Here is a 20891-nt window from a genome sequence, read left to right on the forward strand (position 1 = left end):
CCTGATGTGAAAAAGGTTGGGAAGCACTGATCTAGACAAGACTGCAGTTATAGTTCAGTTGCAGCATGGTTTTGTTCAATGTAAGTCTTGTCTACCAATTTGATTGGATAATGATGTTGGTCACAAAGGAACTGGATGCAATAAATTCAAATTGAGGAAAGACTGTTGTAAAATAGATGTGTGGAAATTTTCCTTTGGGCAGTGGATAGATTGCTGGAACAAACTTCTATTGGTCGTTATGTAAATAAATCCAAGAACTGGACAAGCTTTTTATTGGTCGTTATGTAAATAAATCCAAGAACTGGACAAGCTTTTAGAGTGAATGGATAGGTGAAATGGGAAGATGTGTGTTTTTTTTTTTTGGCTGATGTATAAGCTTGCATTTTATGCATAATGCTAAGACAATTGTCAGATCACTTTGCAGGCACCTAGTTGCCAGATGTTGCAATTTTCAGAACTGAAGCTCTAGCTTTATAAGAGCACCCTTTTCATTCCCTCTCTAATCTTGTCTCATTTCTCTAATCTCTACTCGTTCCAGCAGATCTGTCATTCCTTAATTGAGGCCTACTAACCAGTATATAGTACTCAAGATGTGGCCTGACCTATTTCCTTATACAATAGGATAATTGCCTTCTTATCCCTGTATGTCATTCACAAAACCTAATGAACTGTCCTGGCAGCCTGGTTGCATTGCTTATAGACTTGTGACTGTGCAACTACCTCAGGTCTTTCATTTCCACTACCCTGAGTAGTACCACACAGTTGGTATATTACTCTAAGGTTACTTCTACCCATATGCAGTTCTTTGAATTTGTTAATGTTAAACTTCATTTGCCATTTCTCAACCTATCATCTGTCTAACTTTTCTAGATCCTGTTGCAGTAGTATACCATCATTCCTGTCACTTACTACCTTGCCAACCTCTATCATCTGCAAACTTGACATTAAATCTGATGTGCCTGCATCAATATCATTGATAAATATCAAACAACAGTGGGGTTCAATACCAAACCCTGGGAACTCCACTAATAACATCAGTCCACGAAGAGCAGTGTCTGTTGATTACCACTCTTCTCCCACTGAACCAACCATTTATCCATAGCAGCAAATTGCCCTTAATACCACACACTCCAATTGTACAGTAGTCTTTTATATGCAACAGTATCAAAAGATTTCTTGAAATCCAAGTATATGATATCAAAATTATTTTTTGCATCCAGTTCCTTTGTGACCACATAGCATCCAATCAAATTGGACAGACAAGATTTCCCCTTAACAAGCCTTTTTGTCTGAAGTATAATTGCAGCCTTGTATAGATGATCCTGCATTACTTTTACCAGTGACTCCACTATTTTACCTGGAACACAAGTTAAACTAACAGATCTGTAATTATGTCTCCCTTTGTGAATTGGGTATACATTGCACATCTCCAGTCCTTTGGGGTGCCTCCCCCCCCTAAATCTAAGGATGCTCTTATAATTATGGCTAAGTTTGCTTACTTCCTTTGCTGCCTCCCTTGATGTAATTGGATAGATTCTGTCCACCTCAGGAGCCTTTCTTATGTTTAGCTCTACAATTTCTCTTCCACTTTCCTCTCAATTTATTACGAAGTCATTTAGCTCTGTGTTAGTTTGATAAATTTCTGTCATCACCTTCCCTAAAGAATTCTTTATGTGAATGTAGATGCAAAATACTCATTTAGTTGTGAGCAACCTGAGCAGGATCATCGACAGTCAAACCATCAATATCAAGTTGACCAACTTGATTCATTCCCTTCCTTGTAGTGATTACATAAGTCAAGTATTTGCTTTTTTTTTTATATCTTATCCTTTGCCAAAGATTTCTCATCTGTCTTTGCTTGCCTAACCTCCATTATGATTAGACTAGTTTATATCTACCATAGGCTTAGGTGTTGCCTGATAATTTATATGCATCTCATGCAGTTTTCTTGTCTGCCAAAAGTCTCAATTTATGACTTCCATTTAGGCCTATACCTTAAAGTATGTCTTAGTTGGTATGGAAAGCCTAGTAGCTTCTATGATTAATTACTTAAATGCTTCCCATTTAGAATTTGGTGTTGGTAACATCATCGGTTGAGACCACTGTAGTCACCTTTACGAGAGCAAAACCCTTCATTTATCCTTGATGGTAGTTACATCTTTTAAGTAAATCTCAAATTAATACACAGTAATAACTGCCACCTAGTGGTTCTTTTTTCTGTAGATTCTTAATTCATGAATAATCACTGCTGATAATCAGATCAAGAGTATTACTTCCCTTTTTTTTTTTTTGCCTCCCTAACATGCTGTTGTAGAAAACAGCCATCCAATAAACATAACTTGTGCTGGTTATAATTGATGAATCTACAATTATAAGACATGACGATATACTGGCCTATTCTGTTTCTTTGTACTTTTTTTTTTTTTTTTTTTTAGTACTCGGCAGTCATTAGACCTATAACACACTCCTACTCATTTTTGCTTTCCCACTGCTTGTCACACCAAACTGACTCAACCTTGCACTAGAGGGGTGGCATTCCTCCATGTGGTGTGGGTGCCACACCTCGACCCCTGCTTACATTGGTTCACACCCGGGTGGTCATCCACCATGTACTTGTGCATGGAGGTTATACCCAGGATTACCAACAGTCCCACCATCGTGAAGGTGCAAGCAGAGGATTTGGCTGTCACAGACTGTCCGGATTTTGCCGAAATTGGGTCCACTTGACTTGAGTGTCACCCAAATATCAGTTCCATCAGCGTTTTAGACTCCCAGGTAGAAAGTGCAGCTTGTCTGGCATATATGAGAAAATGTCTATGTCAACTGAATGCACTACCCTATATTTTGTGCTTCTTAACTAAGAGCATAACCCCTTCCCCTCTATCCTGTGTTTTTTTTTTTTTCTGAAAAATTGTATTCCTGTATTGAAATTCTGTATCCCTTTTATCTGAGTGACACTTAAGTCTCTGAAATCCTAAAAATGTCTACATTTTTGGAATTTCAGATATCTTGACCAGCACTTCAAATTTGTTTACTGTATATGTGCACCTCTTACTTTTATTTAACCTAACATTTCTTAATACTCTTATTAACCTTGCATAGGTGTACATGCAAGTATACACGCACCTGTTCTTACTTGGCTTCTGTTCATTCCAGTAGAAATAGTGAAAGAATCGCTTTCACTTCTACCTGTGACTATTGTTAATCTTATTTTGTGTAACCTCCCCCCAAGCTAGCAGCTTTCCAAACCACCTAACACTGCCTTGATAGCATCAGAAAATATTCTTGCATTCTTTCTATTTAAGTGTATCCCATCCCTATTAAAACAGTCTCCTGTTAACAAGCATCAACAATGCTAAGAAAAATTGTAGTCCATAAGCTTTGCAGTGTCTCTCTAGGCTGAATTTAATTTGCAATGCTCTCATCATATTTCCCTTCTATTGTATTTGGGCAGAATTTTGCAGACACCTTCAAATTTAACCATGACTTTGTATAGGAAGGGAAGGGAGATGGCATTAGAGCAAGGAAGCTATAGGCTTTTGCTGCCAACCATCAAAAAAATAAAAGCAAACTACTTATGTGTTTTCCATTTTCACATAGGTAACTATCCATCTGATCTTTGAATTTCTGCAAGCTATCTGAGAGGAAACTTTCAATCCCATCTAAACCTCTTCCTCTATAATTTTGGGGGTATGACCCCCCCCTTATTTATAACATTGGAAATTTTACTGCCCCTCTTTGAAAACCTTGTAGAGCTCAGTCAGGTCCCCTCTAAGGCATTTTATTACTGAGTTCTGTAACTCTCATATTTCTCATATGGATGCCCTTTTGCTGATCTCTCCATGCATTGCCAGTCTTTTTGACCCTTTCAGGAAGGTGTTTTTTAAGATTTGCATATGTAGACAATATACTAAGTAGTATTTACAATGCTTGTATAGTAGGGTTTGACTTCCTACCTCTGTTTGATAAATCATTTATGAGATACTATGGATTCACCTTGCTGCCTGTATGCACTTCACAGAGAACTTCATGTCCACTTGTATACAACCCAAAAATTCCTTTCTATACTCTTAATTCAACCCCATAAAGTACAGAAGGTATTTTGAGGTTGATACTCTGTTGCATTAAAACATACCTGTCACTTTCCTGATCATCAGTGGAACCTGTAGAAGTCATCCTATGATGACTGTCATACAATTAATCACAAGTCTTGTCACCCTATGTCAATTTATGATATCATGGGATTAGATTCTTCTGATCCCATCTTGTGATAGTTATCAAGATATTTTTGGGCAGTACAAGAGGATAATTGTGAACTAGATGTCAGGAAGTTTGCTTTTTTTTTAGCCAAGGATCAATTGGCTACTGAATAAACTCTCCCAGTCTTGTGCAACTGAAGAGTAAATTCTAAGGAGGAATTAGATAACTAGACAAAAAGTGAATGAAGTATACATAAATTATATTTAAGGTTGTTGCTACATAAGCATCCTTACATAATCTTGCTAGCACTTATTCATTAGAATCTAGAATGTCATTCATTCCTTTCTTTTAGTTATACACTGGCATTCAAAGAAAGTGCATCACCCTTTAAAATTGTAATTTTCTTCTGAATTCTGGAATTCTTTATAACAGTGAGAATTCCACCTTAATTTATTTTAGTAATCCCTCTCAGAGCCTTATAAACCTCAATCAGGTCACCTCTAAGGTGACCTGATTGAGATGTTTGGTTGGCAAGCTCTGTAGCCTACATGCTTGGAGTGTTTCTGTTGTCAGTCTTTGAACTGTTTCAAGAAGCTCAGTCTTTTTCAGATGAAGTCTATATACTTGAACGCAGTACTTCAAATGTTGTCTTACAATTGCCTTGTGCAGTGGGACTATGACCTCCCGATCTCTGCAGAATAATAGTAATAGAGGCATGTGATGCAAGAACGCAAGCATGAGCTTATGTAGCATCAGCCAAAAAAAAAAAAATTCGCAACCATTCTCCCTAAATGTTTGTCCAATTCCTCCTTGAATTGATTTAAGCTATCAACTTCTACAACGACAGATGGAAGTTTGTCCCAGCAATTAACCACCCACTTGCTAAAGGCAAATTTGCGCACATCTATTCTACAACTTTCTTTGAACCTAAGGGGGCATTGAATTTATGCCCCCTTAGGTTTGTAATCTGAGGAAGCAGAAGAATCCCATCAAACTTCAGTGTGCTCAACCAATTCAAGACCTTATACACCTCAATCAGATCACTTTGCAGGTGCCTACTCTCCAGCTGCTGCAATTTGCAGAACTTATGCTTCTCTTGGTAAGAGGACTCCTTTGTTCCCCTCACCAATCTTGTTGCCCTTCTCTGTATACAAATCTACATCCTTCGTAAAATGAGGCCTCCAGACCTGTATTAAAGGCATGGCCTGACCATTTCCTTATACAAAGGGATAATCTCCTTTTCACTGCTAGAAAAATTCCTGTATATCATTGACAAAACTCAATGACCTACTCTAGGCAGCCTGTCTGCATTGCTCAGAAAGCTTCATATCTGACTGCACAATTACTCCCAGGTCTTTTTTTTTTTTTTCCTACCACCCAAAGTGTAGTACCACATAGTTGGTACAGTCCTCTGAGGCTACTTCTACCCATATGGAGTACTTTGCATTTGTCAATGTTAAACTTTAGTTGCCATTTCTCAGCCCATTACTGTCATTAACAACCCTGCCAACCTTTGTATCTGCAAACTTTGATACTAAGCCTGATATACCTTCATCAATATCATTGATAAATATACAGAACAGTGGGCCCAACACCAAACCCTATGGGACTCCACTAATAACATTAGTCCATGAAGAGCAGTGTCCATTGATTACCACTCTTCTCCCACTCAACCACCCTTTTATCCATTGTAGCAGCTTACCCTTAATACCATTCTGCTCCAATTTGATAGGACACCACGGGCTTTCCTGGCAGTCTGTTTACACTGTTCAGAGTACTTCATATCTGCCCCTATCATAATTCCCAGATCCCTTTCCTCCTCCACTGTTTTTAATTCAACCCTGTCAAGTGTATAATTTACTTGGAGGTTGCTATTTCCCAAGTGTAAGATTTTTCATTAAAAAAGTTGCCACTTCTGACTTTTTTCTCTTCAAGTTCTCTTGAAAGACTGCCAAGCAGCTGTCATTAGCATTAGTAGAGGCATATGATGCAAGAAAGCAAGCTTTTTCAGCGTCAGCCAAAAAAAAAACAAAAACACCACTCCCATTTCACCCCTCCGTTCATTCGAAATACCTATCCAGCTGAGCCTTAAATTTGTTTAGGCTATAAACTTCAACTAGTAGTAGTGGCATGTGATGCAAGAAAGCAACTGTATGAGCTTATGCAGCATCAGCCAAAAAAAATAAATAAAATAAAATAAAAAAAATCACACCATTCCCTCCAAATGCCTGTCCAGTTCCTCCTTAAATTTATTTAACCTGTCAACTTCCACAACGACAGATGGAAGTTTGTTCCAGCAATTAACCACCCACTGGCTAAAGGCAAATTTCCACACATCTATTCTACATCTGTCTTTTCTTAATTTGAATTTATGCCCCCTTAGGTTCGTAATCTGAACAAGTGGAAGGATCCCATCAAAATTCAGTGTGCTCAACCCATTCAAGGCCTTATATACCTCAATCAGATCACTGCACAGGTGCCTAGTCTCCAGCCACTGCAATTTGCAGAACTTAAGCCTCTCTTGGTAAGAGGATCCCTTCATTCCCCTCACCAATCTTGTTGCCCTTCTCTGTACACGCTCAAGTAAATCTACATCCTTCCTAAAATGAGGCCTCCAGACCTGTACGCAGTACTAAAGGCGTGGCCTGACCATTGCCTTATACAGAGGGACAATCACCTCCTTCTCCCTGCTAGCAAAATTCCTATATATCATTGACAAAACCCCATGACCTGCCCTGGCAGCCTGTCTGCATTGCTCAGAAAACTTCATATCTGACTGCACAATTACTCCCAGGTCTTTTTCATTTTCTACCACCTTAAGTGTAGTACCACACAGTTGGTACGTTTCTCTGGGGTTTGGCGCCTCCATAGACAGGTGGGAAGGAGCAGCAGTGCGTAGCACACGCTTCTTGATTAGACCGGGGTTCGAGCCCGTCACCACCAAATACGGAAAATGCGGAAAGGTCAGGGAATGACCACCGCATATCCCGGAGCAATATGGCCTTAGTTGCTAATGCTCCTAAAACACCAAATAACAACAACAACAATCTCTGGGGTTACTGATTGGCTAAGAAGGTGGCAACTATTTGTCAAGGTTAAACTTCAGTTGCCACTTCTTAGCCCATCTACCCAAATTATCTAGATCCTGTTGCAGTAGCATACTGTCATTAACAACCCTGCCAACCTTTGTATCATCTGCAAACTTCGACATTAAGCCTGATATACCTTCATCAATATCATTGATAAATATAAAAAAACAACAGTGGACCTAACACCAAACCTTGTGGGACTCCACTAATAACATTAGTCCACGAAGAACAGCACCCATTGATTACCACCCTCTGTCTTCTCCCACTTAACCATCCTTTTATCCATTGTAGCAACTTACCCTTAATACCATTCAATAATACAATAGTCTTCCATGCGCAACAGTGTCAAAAGCCTTCCTGAAATCCAAATATATGATATCAAAATTATTTTTTGCATCCAGTTCCTTTGTAACCACATCATAATATCCTCAAATTTGTCAGACAAGACAAGACTTTCCCTTAACAAACCCATGCTGTGTCTGAATTATTGCTGCAATCTTGTCTAGATGATCCTGCAATGCATCTTTAACCAGTGACTCCATTATTTTACCCGGAACAGAAGTTAAACTAACTGGTCTGTAATTACTCGTGTCGCCCTTCGATCCCCCTTTGGGAATTGGGGATACATTTGCACATCTCCAGTCCGTGGGACCTCCCCTGAATCCAAGGGTGCTCTCATAATTATGGCTAAGGGTTTGCTTAGTTGCTTTGCCGCCTCCTTTAATATAACTGGATAGATCCCATCCACCCCAGGTGCTTTTCTTATGTTTAACTTCAACAATTTCTCCTCCACTTTGCTTTCAGTTATTACAAAATCATTAAGTATACTGCTACAATTTGATAACCTTCTGCTATTTTCAAACCTTAAATTCCTCATGTGTGAATGTAGATGCAAAATACTCATTCAGTTTGTTTGCTATCTGAGCAGGATCATCAACAGTCGAACCATCGATGTCAAGTGGACCAATCAGATTCATCCCCTTCCTTTTAGAGTTTATATAAATAAAGAAATCCTTGCTGTTTTTCTTAGCATCTTTTGCCAAGGATTTCTCGTAATCTGCCTTTGCTTGTCTAACCTCCTTTGTGACCTGTTTACAGACTAGCTTATATCTGCCATAGGCTTCTGAGTCACTTGATAATTTATATGCATCCCATGCATTTTTCTTCTCTGTTAAGAGTCTTATTAGTTCATTAGATAACCATTTAGGCCTAAACCTTGAACAATATTTCTTAATAGGTATGAAACGTTTAGTAGCATCCACGATTAATTCCTTGAATGCTTCCCACTTAGAATTTACTGTTTGTAATATCGTCAGTTGATCCCACTGTACAGAATTTCAAAACTGTTGGAGACCACTGTACTCACCTTTACGGAAGCAAAAACCCTTTCCTTAACCCCTGATGGTAATTAAATCTTTAAGTAAATCCAACAGCAGTACACTGTGATCACTGCCACCGAGTGGTTCCTTTATCTGCAAATTCTTAATACACGAATGATCACTGCTGATGACCAGATCAAGAGTATTACCCTCTCTGGTTGCCTCTCGAACGTGCTGCTGCAGAAAACAATCATCTGCAGAAAAATATCATTAGTGCCAACGTGTACAACTATATCGCCTTTTGTGCCCTTAAAAGATGATATCCGGTCTACAACGTCATCAACCTTTGCCCCTGGCAGACATACCCTGGTCCTGTTCCACCTATCCTCTTTACAAAGCATGTTTCCCGTTTCCCTTACAATAGTGACCAACAACTACTAGGTCCTGTGGGACCAGCGCATTCTGCTTTGGGGGTTGCCGCTGTGTTGCGTGATGACCAAGTGCAAGCTCTGGCGTTGATGTGGGCAGCTGAGAGCCTGATGGGCCCCTCAATTTAGATCTTTTGAGGACCCTGTCCTTCAAACTCTGATATAGGCCCACAACAACGCTGAGTTGTCGCCTGATTTCCTTACATCGCGCACACACAAAGACTTCCCCCATGGCAATATCATGTTCCATTCCAGAGTTCGGCAAACATTTCACAAGTTGCACTTTTTTTTTTTTTTTTTTTTTTTTTTTTTTAGGCTCTGATGCGTTGGAGAATCGCCCCCCTCAGTTCTCCCCAGAGTCACAGCACTCCTGCCACTTTGTGCCCGTTGCTTTGCTGCTCTAGTTTGGGGCATGATATTTTAAATTAATAAAATCAATAAATTAAATGTCAATACTACGCTATCTAATAGAAACAGTGAAGCGTATTACTCTATAAATTATACGTTAGAGCTACCTAACTACCTCAATTAAAAATTTGAATTCCCTACCACTATATACAAAAACAATGGCTGCAAGATTCGAACAAAATAACGTTTTACATATATTAAGTATTACGTATATCTACAAAAAACTGTTTATCTAAAATAAAAATAACCGGCATAACTATAAGACTACGTATTAAGTACAATATAAAATAACAATTATGTAAATAAAAAGGTAAACACTTATCGTTTTTTCGGAGCCTGCAAGTCACAGCTGTAATTTTTAAAGAGAGTCAGCGCCCTCTCAAGTGATGGAAGTCTGTTCCAACTACCTGCTGGCTAAAGGCAAATTTCTGCACATCTGTCTTTCCTCAATTTGAATTTATGCCCTCTCAGGTGATTATTCTGAGCAAGAGGAAGAATCCCATCAGCATTGAGCATGCTCAAACCATTCAAGGCCTTATACACCTCTATCAGATCACCTCGCCGGTGCCTAGTCTCCAGACTCTAATTTGCAAAACTTAAGCCTTTCTTTGTAAGAGCAACCCTTTGTTCCATTCACTAATCTTGTTGCCTGGAGTCTTTCAAAGTTGCAAAGACAATGTTGTTCTACATGTCAGCTTGACACATAACATAATTCTGTGGAAACTAAAATATCAAGTAAAATATCAAGGAACTTTAGATTTTTTTAATCATTAACTGTTTGACAGGTGTGACAAATTCCCTTTTGACAGATTCACCTTGCAATCAGATATGCTATAACCTTAAAATTGGTATGACAATTTTTAAAATTGTTCCCTTTTTAATTTCACCCATTATTCAAACTGTTATGAATAATCCATTTTTATATTAAAAGCATTTCTTAAAATAAAACTCCTCTGCTATGCTTCAGATATGTGCTTAAATGTTACAAATGGCCTCCATTTATGTTATCATTACTGTTAGCAAGTGGAACTAAAATCAAATATATTTCACACTGCAGTGAATGGTCTGCCACTGAGATGTAAACAGCTGAATCAAATCAGTGCTTCCATTGGGAGATGCATGAATCAAACATGAGTTTGCATGCTTTAGTAATTGGACAGGAAAGATGCAGCCAACGTAATTCATGTTTTTCAACATGAGAACTACCAACATAATTCATGTTTTTCAACATGAGAACTAGTATGTGTGTGAATTTTTCCGTGTGGTTCAAGTAAGGTGAAGTGAATTAACAATTTTAATTAACAAGTTAAATGCCCTAAGGAGAAAAGTGCACTAATCTTTTCTCAGGTTGTCATTAGCAGGGCATATGATGCAAGAAAGCAAGCTTATATAGCATCAGCAAAAAAAAAAAGCCTATATGAATAAAAGTGGTAAGTTAAAGCCCCAACTAAAAACCAAGGCTGTTACTGTGATAAGCTAGTATTTGCTTGACGTGAGACTTCAAAAAACATTGGTTGGTTATACTGTGAGAAGTGGAACTTTCATAGTAAACTAAATTCCCAGAATGCATTGTTGAATCATGTGTAGGTAATTTAATGTGTGCTAGGTGTCATATTGGCAAAATGGTTGTTGGTAATTTTGTATTCAGAATCTTATGATGAATTTTGCTGTTCTGGTTGATCTAAACTTAAGTTGTGCTACCTATATAGCATGCATTACAGTTCTGACATTTTATAAGATATGTTATTTATATCTTAATAAGTGTCATAACTAATACATGCTCTATAGATATCAGAACTGTTTAGTATTTGTTGTTCTGGTTGATCCTAACTTAACAGTTGTGCTATCTATATAGCATGTATTAGTTACGACACTTATTAAGATATAAATAACATATCTTATAAAATGTCAGAACTGTAATGCATGCTATATAGGTAGCACAAGTTTAGATCAACCAGAACAACAAATACTAGAGCTTATCATGGTAACAGCCTTCAGCCAAATTATTCTGTAACACAGCTCAGCCATAATGACCATATTGTCACACCCCTTAAATATTCAGCAATAATCTTAATAAAACTAAATTCTAGTCACAAATTAATACAATATTGAATGCCTTAGCCATTGAATGGTTCTGACAGAATTCACCATATGAGATTTTGAATACAGAATTACCAACCTTTTTGTCAATATGGTGTCTAGTGCATTAAGTTTGCTACACACGATTCAACAATGCATCTTGAGAGTAGTTTACTATAAGTTTACACTTTATGTTATAACCAACTGATATTTTTCGAAAGTCACATCAAGACTCTTGGTTTTTAGTTTGGATTTTAACCTATCACTGTTTATTCATGTATGACAACCTGAGAAAAGAGTGGTGCACTTTTTCTTTCCTTAGGGTATTTTCTTATTCTTAATTCATTTGATTTTACTTGAACCATATGGATTTTGGAGGTGAGTACCATAGAGACTGGCCTCCATAGCAGAGTGGTCAGGAGCAGGAGTGCAGTAGCACACGCTCCTTGAGTAGACTTGGGTTTAAGCTCCTGACTGCCAAAATACAGTAGAGCTGCCAACGAGCACTGGACCACCGTGGCAGATTATGGTCCATTTCCCTCACATGAATGTTGAGGAGGCTTCCATCCTGCAGTGGGTTGATAATGGCTGAAGTTTACTTTTTTTTTTTTTTTACCATAGAGACAAGCTATAACTAAAAAAAAAATTAATGATGCAGATTGATTGGAACTCTATTATTGAGCAATTCATAAGTTGGCATTTCTACTACTCTGTAGGTTTTATTTAAGTTGTAAAATATTCCAGGGCAGTTTTCTGCCCTGAGATACTTTATCAGGGTTACACCCATCAGATGTTAAAGGGTTAGGTGGGATTGTTATTTTGGAGATACACTTTTGTCATCTGTGGTGCCATCACTGCCAGCTTAAAATTGATGTAATGAACTTTATTCAAAGAATAATGTACTCACTCGCCTATTGGCAAGTATGGCAGAGTACAGGACTGAAGGAAAGGTAGAGACCTAAGCAATTTTGAGAATTTCAGCTAAGGGTTATCTGTGGTTAAAATAATCAGTTAAGGTTTTTATTTATTTTTTTTTAATAAGGGACTTGTGTGAAACCCCTGCAGCATACTCTTGGTTATGATAATTCTCTTCACTTTAATCCTCAAATGTTATTGAGCAAAGCTGTCATGATCAGTTGCTAAATAGTAAGTTCTACATCAACAGATGCTGACCAAGGGGAGCATCTGTTGATGTAGAACTTATTTTTTTTTTTTTTTTTTTTTACTTCATGGCAGGATTCAACTTGGTGACTAAAGTATAGAAATGGATATAACGTTTAAAACTGGGATACTTGCATTATTCTGTACAAGTTATATATGTCTATATAGTTTTTATTACATGGCATATGAGCAGTAAATTTAATAAGTCTTTATTTCAGATTGCAGGAATTACGTTCATATCTGTAGCTGCTGTAGCGAAGGCAAAAGGTAATAGCTACTTAGATTTCTTAGGAAGTGAATATGCATCGCCGTCGATTCTTTTGATTATTGTGGGAGTTATAATGTTTGCATTGGCCTTCCTTGGATGTTGTGGAGCTGTCAAGGAGAACTACTGCATGCTAACTACGGTATGGTATTTAATTATTTTCTATCTTAAAAGCTCACTTTTATTTTGGATAATACTCCAGACAAAAAATTAACTGAAGAGGAATCTTCTAACTAATCTGAATAATCATTATTTCAGAGTTTGTTTTAATTATTACTATAACTATTCAAATTTTATAATTTACCTAGGTAATGTTAAAAAAAAAAAAAATCAAAATGCTTAATGAATATCAATGGATCTGCACCATGCCCAGGGAAGCAGTGGCTGTATCCTGTGTAAGTAATGGCGCAACTTTTTCTTGGAAACATGCAAGGAAATCTCCCACTGCACCATTAAGGTGATGCAGTGGGAGGTTTCCTTGCATATTTCTATATTTTACCATCACCTTAATGGCGGAATAGATGCCCACTAAGAAGACATAGCAAAGAATGCTTAGAACCACAATGACCACTTCAAGGATGTATGTGGAAGCTCCCAGACACTCATTTGTCATGGCCTACCAAATAGCAAAAGGATCATGGAATGGCCCAATACTTGTGATAAAGATTTAAAAAAAAAAAAAATCTTAAATGATTAAATTGATAATCAGAAACCAAATCAGTAAACTGCAGACAACTTTTCCAGTTGAAATGGAAACATTTATTTTATCTTTTCAGTTGGTTATTGATTAAACATATTTAAAGTGTTTTTTGTTGAATCTAAGTTTATTGCCCATAGGCCTCATCCATGATCCTTTTGCTGTTTGGCAGGCCATGACAAATTATTTTGATTTACACAGGACTGATGCTTCCTTGAAGATCTTCTCTAAGGTTTGTGGTCCTCCCTAAACTTTATTTTTTGTGTTCTTATTGGATGTCTATACATTAAACTCTTGATTTAATGGACTAATAGGGGAGAAGGTTTCCATTAATGCTGAGTCTTTTTTTTTATGTGAACCCCAAACAAGAGATGTATTAGAACCTATAGTATTTAGTACTGTGCTTGGGTTGGAGGTTGAGAAGACGAAAGAAGATATTTGTTGACATTGGACTTGAACTTCTGTAGATTGTAATTTTCAGGAAATACGTATGAAGGAAGGTTGTTCCAGAAAACGGCAGTTGAATGAATAAATGAGGAAGATGAAAAGTTTGTTCTGTGGGTTTGAAGTTGGACAGTAAATGGATGTTGGCTGGTGGTGGCACGTGTTCGGACTGTTTTGAAAGAGAGCGGGAATTATAGAAGCCAATTCAGAAGAACAGTGCCCATGGAAGTATCTGTAGAAGAGGCATGCAGCAGAAACAATAAGTCTATGAGAAAGCAAGTGGAGAGACTCTGTTAGAGATGAATCATTAATTAACCTAACTGCCCTCTTCTGAATGGAATCAAGAAGCCTGAGAGAGGTTTTGGGGGCACCACCCCAGATGTGGGAACAATATTCCATGGCAGGGCGGATTTGCAATTTATACAGAGTGAGCAGCTGTTCGCAAGAAAAGTAACGCCGAGAGCGAAAGAGAAAACCAAGTTTTTTTTTTTGTTTTTTTTGATGCAGAGGAAGCAATATTTGTAATGTGCTTGTGCCAAGAGAGATTAGAAGTCGAGGTAATCCCCAAAAGAGATATATCATTTTGCCTAGAAATCGGAGTGTCACTAAAGATAAGCATAGGAGCAGAAGAATCCTTTTTGCGAGATATAAGACAAGACTGAGTTTTAGAAGGGTTGAAATCAACTAAGTTGTCTTTGCCCCACTGGAGAATTACCTGAAGATCGGCATTTAAGGAATTGGTAGCAGATTTTTGAGAAGTTGAAGCTGATTGAGCAGGACAAGGTTTCTCAAAATGGAAAGTTGAATGCAATGGGCTATCATCGGCAAAACTATGGATAGGATTTCCAGTCAATGGAAGGTCATTGATATATAAGAGGAAAAGAGTGGAGGAAAGAACTGAACCTTGGGCGACACCGGCATTAGTGGAGAAGTTAGAAGACAGAGCCATCTACCATCACCCTCGGTGAGCGATCAGAGAGAAAACTGGATAACCAGTTACTAAAAACAGTTGGCAAACCATAAGATGGAAGCTTGTTTAGAAGACCTTTATGCCAAACACGATCAAAAGCCTTTGAGATGTCAAGAGCAACTACTTGTGTTTCACCGAACCTTTCCATTGAATTAGTCCATAAATGGGTAACATAAGCCAGAATATCACCAGTGGATCGACACTAACGGAATCCATACTGGCGATTGTTGATCAGACGGAAGGTTTCTAGGTAGTTTAAGAATTTGCGGTTAATTGATTTCTCCATTACTTTAGAAAGAGTAGAAGTAATTGCAATGGGACAATAATTGGATGGGAGGGATTTGTCACCTTTTTAGGAACTGGCTGGATATGAGCAAATTTCCAAGCAGAAGGAAAAACACCTTTGGAATAAGAAAGTGAAAAAAGGCGGCAAAGAATAGGAGTAATTTCAGGAGCACAGGTTTTGAGAACAAGTGGAGAAATACCATCAGGCCCTGGAACTTTCTTAGCATCAACATTCATCAAAATCCTTCTGATATCCTTTTGACGGAAGACCACAGGAGGCATTGAATGGAGCGTGTTGGGAATGGTGGGAGGTTAAATTACCAAGATCATTAATACATGAGCTGGAAGAAAAATGGGATGCTAGCAGGTCAGCTTTATCCTTGGCTGAAGTGACAACAGAACCATCTGGTTTGGACAGAGGTGGGAGCAGAAATGGGCAAAAGTTGCGGCCAATAGCTTTGGCAAGAGACCAGAATGCTCGGCTACCATTAGGGCAAGAAGCAAGTTTTCTACTCTTAGCCTGTTCAAACTCTAGTTTGGACTGAATAACTGCTTTACAATTGTTACGAACTTTGGTGTAGGCAGAAAATGGAACTGAAGAATTAGAAACAAGCCAATTACGATATGCAACATTCTTCTCTTGAACAGCCTTAGCACATTTATTGGAAAATCAAGGTTTAGATAAAGGACAAGATTTTAAAGTGGAGTGTGGGATAAAGGATTCCATTCCTGCAAGAATAATTTCACTGACACGATCTGAGCAAACGTTGACATCAGAAGTTTTGAAACAGTAATCCGACCAAGGAAAAGAAGAAAAGAAGTCTCGCAGGTCATCCGATTTTGCACTCATGTAATGCCAAACAACACAAGGTTTGGAATAGCCATGAGATAAAGGTTCCATTGGAGAAGAGACAATCGCCAAATTGTGATCTGAAGTGCCTAAAGGACCTCTCACTTCGACCGTGTACTTAGAAGGGTTGTTTGTGAGAAAAAGATCAAGCGTATTGGCTGTATGATTAGGATTGTCCAGTATTCTTGTAGATAAATGAACAATCTGTGCTAGGTCATTAGTAATTGCAAAAGCGGTGTGACTGGAAAACAGAAGCCAGCTGGAGTTGTGAACATTAAAATCGCCAAGGAAAATTATCTCACTGTTAGGAAAGTTGGACTGGAGAAAGTCAAGTTGCAAAGAGAGGAAGTCAAAGAGCTCTAAGTGATTAGTGGAATTGGGAGAACGGTAGAGACAACAGATGAATTTGACACAATGAGGTAGAGAGATTTTAAGCCAGAGAAGATCAAAGAGGAGATTCCAAATTGCCAAGTCTCTGACAGGGAATATCAGAACAGACATATGCACAAGTACCACCTTTGAGGCGAAAGGAATCATACAGCGAATAATTTGGGCATCTGAGATGAGCAGAAGTTGAATCAACCGATAACTGAGATTCTGTCAGAAAAAGTACATGGGGGTTTGGCAGACTGCAAGTGGAAATGCACATCGTTGAGATTAGAATTGAGACCACGTATATTTGTGAAATGAATTAGGAAGTCCTTGGGATGTTTAGATCTTTTCGCAGATAAGCTTGCTCTATTAGTTTGACAATTCGTGGTGTATTCAATGGTAAGAAAAGGTGGGTGGGACATGCTGTATGAAGTAATGAAATTTTTGGATATGGCGTACACTTGGTAAGAATATACCCAGATCTTTGACATAATGTGGCCTCGACAATTCTCTCCGCATACACACTACTCGGACTCCCTCCAGTCACTTCTGGCAGAGTAGAGGTAGCAAGATTATACACTAGCTGATCCGGAAGCCTCCTAGAGAGTTACCAATAAGTTCTGTCCAGTGTACTAACTAGCGGCTGGCCTGCAAACACCGTTTTAGAGTGTACCCTCGAAATGTAAGGAATATTGTATCTCGCCACGATGTTCATCATAACCTCAAAAGTCATCAATCATACTGCATGATGGAAGAGATAGGGAAGGGATGACCGGAACTTAGCTCTATAGACTAAACATGGGTTCCACCACTTCAAGCCTCCAATAAGCAAAGTGGTGGTATTTCACTGGTTGATGTGAGTCATCTACCACCTAGTACTGCCTGGTAACATAGAGGGGCAGCGTTCCTCCCTGTGGTGTGGGTGCTACACCTCGACCCCTGCTTATGTTGGTTCACACTTGGGTGGTCACCACCATGTACTTGTGCAAGGAGGTTATACCCAGGATTACTAACAGTCCCACCATCGTGAAGGTGCAAGCAGAGGATTTGGCTGTCACAAACCATCCGGACTTTGCCGAAATTGGGACCACTTGACTTGAGTGTCGCCCGAATATCAGTTCCATCAGTGTTTTAGACTCCCAGGCAGCAAGTACAGCTTGTCTGGCATATCTGAGAGAATGTCTGTGACAACCTCAAGGACCATTAAATGTAACCTGGGGGGGGGGGGAATTTATTGTTAATGTAAAAAAAAAAGCTTTAATACAATATACAGTACTGTACAATATAAAATTGTTGCAATTTGTCCTTTGATTTACAGATATCAGAAACATTTTTTTTTTCTTTATCCATAAATTTCACTAACATGCTACTGAGGCACCTTGTTATTATTTCTCGATTAGCTCTAATTTCTGTGTCACCTTTAAGTTCCCACTCCCTTGTAAGGATTGCAAAATTATTTAATAAAGTCAGATAGCTTGAGGCAGACTGAGACCGAAACAAAGCGAATCAGTGGACCTGTAGTTTAATGTCCGAAGTCCATGTTCAGCTCGCAAGTCACTGCCTGCTCTTTTCTGTAATCTGGGTAAACAGCTACTTGAACACATTTTCAGAAGGAATAAAAAACATTTCCTGAACTTTTATTATAAAAATAAAAGTAGGTAATGATCAAAACAATAATGGAAATAGTTATTAATTTTTAATTAATAATAACACAGGTTTTGTATAACCTAAAAAAAATATGGTAGAGATTAATATGTACATTACTGTATTATTTGTCCTGTCCATTAAATTGAGGGTTTACTGTATTCCATTATTAGGTTTGTGCAGTAGGGATTTCCACAGGCATCAGGTATGCCATACTTGATCCTGAAGGATATCGGACTGCTGTGCTTTTGTGGGGTGGGAGTTTGTTTGTTTAGTGTGGTTATTTAATTTAATATTCATTTATTTATCATTAGGTAATATTCATTTTCTTTTTTTTTTTGCTTGCATGTAGGTTGAAGTAGCACTTCTTCAGTATAGCTTGTTTTCAGTGGTTCCTGTTATGATACAGTATAGGGCACATTGTGAAATATGCATGTTGCATCTCTAATAGTAATATACTGTTCTAAATTACAAAACCTTACCAGAATATAAGTACTTTGATATTTTTCTTCTCAGAAAGAACATGAAGCTAATAAAAAAAAAAAATTCAACCATTGCATTTTGAACAAACAATACACAAAACAAATGGTTGATTTTGCATGCACTACTAATACTTGTAACTGCTGTATAGTGACCTCAGGATTAACGCTGCAATTCTAAAGAATCCTGATTCTTTCTGTATAATTTTTTTTTTTTTTTTTTTTTAAGTGTGGTGATATCAGCTTTTCTGTGGTTACAGCAGAAATCTCATTTGCAGTTAATATTTACAAGAACAATGGATGCTATAATCTTTTGAACATCAAACCATGTGGGAAGAAAGTTCTAGGTTTTCCCTGTAATTTTTTTCCCCATCCTGCACGACATGCAAATCAGTCTGTCAATATACATAATGGTGCAACATGGTTTTAAGTCAGTGATGTGTCTAAAGCCAATGGCTTGCATATTCAATGGTAAGTGGAACACTAGGAAGAATAAAAAGGACCTGGACCCCTTTTTAAGATATGTGATGGTAAATTGTCACATAGCAGGTCTGTCTATTGACCAGATAGCAGAAAGTGAGGCACTTGGAATAAATTGTTGAAAACATTATGTACCAGTGAAAGACATAAGGTGTTTTTTTTTTTTTTCTCTACCAAATCGGATAGACCACAATCAGTGACTCCTGGAAAATGTTGATAGTTGAAAAAGTGATAGTTTCAAAGGAAACTTCATGAGCTAATTCACTCTTATTTTCACTACTCTTTTTTTCCATGTTAATAGAAAATAAGAAAATTCATGTCAAGTGTTAACAGCAATTTTGTCAGATTTATCTAAATTAGGTTCATTCCAAATGTTTCTTTTAAAGTTTATGCCCATGCAACTTCTTTTGCAGTACATACAAACTACCAATTGATGCTTGTGCATATATAGTGTAGTTCTTTTTGTGGGAACCAAAGGAAATCAGTCACTGTCATGTGTAAAGTGCATTGACAGGCAATAAACTGTATTGGTGAGCTAAAGCATTTGTTTAAAGTGCTTTGTGTGTATATACCCGTACTTAAAATGATGATGATGGTGGGGGAAAGAATTATCCTTATGTTAAAAAAGCAACGGTAACATTATCTGTATCATTTGTGTAGGTGTAATATTGAAGTATCAAATAAAGGAAAAGGTGACTTCATCAGACAAGCTATAGCTGAAACAAGCTGAATTAAACATTCAAGTTTGTACAATATAGACCTGTCAATTTTTTTTTTCAAAATATTTAGATTTTTTTTAATAATGTTATAAATCCATTTTTCATTCTGTGAAAGTTTGTCATTTTGGATTTTAAAATGTGGAAACCTCACTGTAGACAGAACTGGGATAAGAACAACAGCCATCACAAAAGCACTTCACAGAATGGGTTTCTGCAGTTGCATAACTGTGCATAAGCCAAAGCAATCTCCCAGCAATACATATTGTTGTATCTTGGTGTAGAGCAGGAATGGGTAACCTTTATAAATGGCAGATCAAATAATGTCTGAGGTACATGTGGGCCAAATATTTTTAGCTTACCCACGACTTTTATGATTATTAAAATGGTGTCTAATGAAATTTTTCATAAACAGTTTTATTTATTGTAATATTTGTACATGATGTACATCTAATTAATTTTATTAATAAGAAAAATGAAATACAAATTCAAGATAAATTATAAAAATACAATTATAATAACAAAATACAAATAAATTCCTTGTTGCAAAAATTTATTCTCATAATATTTAATGAAAGATTTGATAGTACCAGTGAATCAATATCTAGAGCGATATTTGAGGTAGCAATGTGCAGAGTATTTTCTAAGCTTACATCAGAAATTCCATTAATTCAAAAATATATATAATAAATGGCAGACCATTTATTTTTTATATATATATATTATCAAATAATATATATACAGGGTGTTTCAGTTAGAAGTTTCAGAACTTCTAAGAGGGGTAGGGTACATCCTGACAACTCGAAATCATATAGCAATGTGGGGTCGGAAATGCTTTCCTGAAGCGGTGTTGTACACAGAAGCACCATAAAGAAAAGAGACCGTAAGTGAGAAATTGTTTTAATAATACATGAAAAGAAGCAAAAGGTACATGGATTAAAGTAAGTGTTCGAAGTTTCTTCCACGGGCTACAATGCACGCCTCACATCTCCGACGCATGGACAT

The 20891-nt window shown here is 37.5% G+C and overlaps 1 protein-coding gene across 1 annotated transcript in view; it reads left to right on the plus strand.

Annotated features, from left to right (window-relative positions):
* LOC150075814 (CD63 antigen-like) overlaps positions 1 to 20891 on the plus strand; it is a 174151-nt gene that overhangs the window by 99584 nt on the left and 53676 nt on the right. The window contains exon 3 of the mRNA XM_090387200.1: positions 12903 to 13091. Coding sequence (XP_090243326.1) covers positions 12903 to 13091 — 189 coding nt within the window. The remainder of the gene's footprint in view (positions 1 to 12902; positions 13092 to 20891) is intronic.

The sequence above is a fragment of the Mastigoproctus giganteus genome, chromosome 13 (assembly GCF_048544385.1).
Source record: "Mastigoproctus giganteus isolate SK-2022 chromosome 13, ASM4854438v1, whole genome shotgun sequence".
Classification (NCBI taxonomy): Eukaryota; Metazoa; Arthropoda; class Arachnida; order Uropygi; family Thelyphonidae; genus Mastigoproctus; species Mastigoproctus giganteus.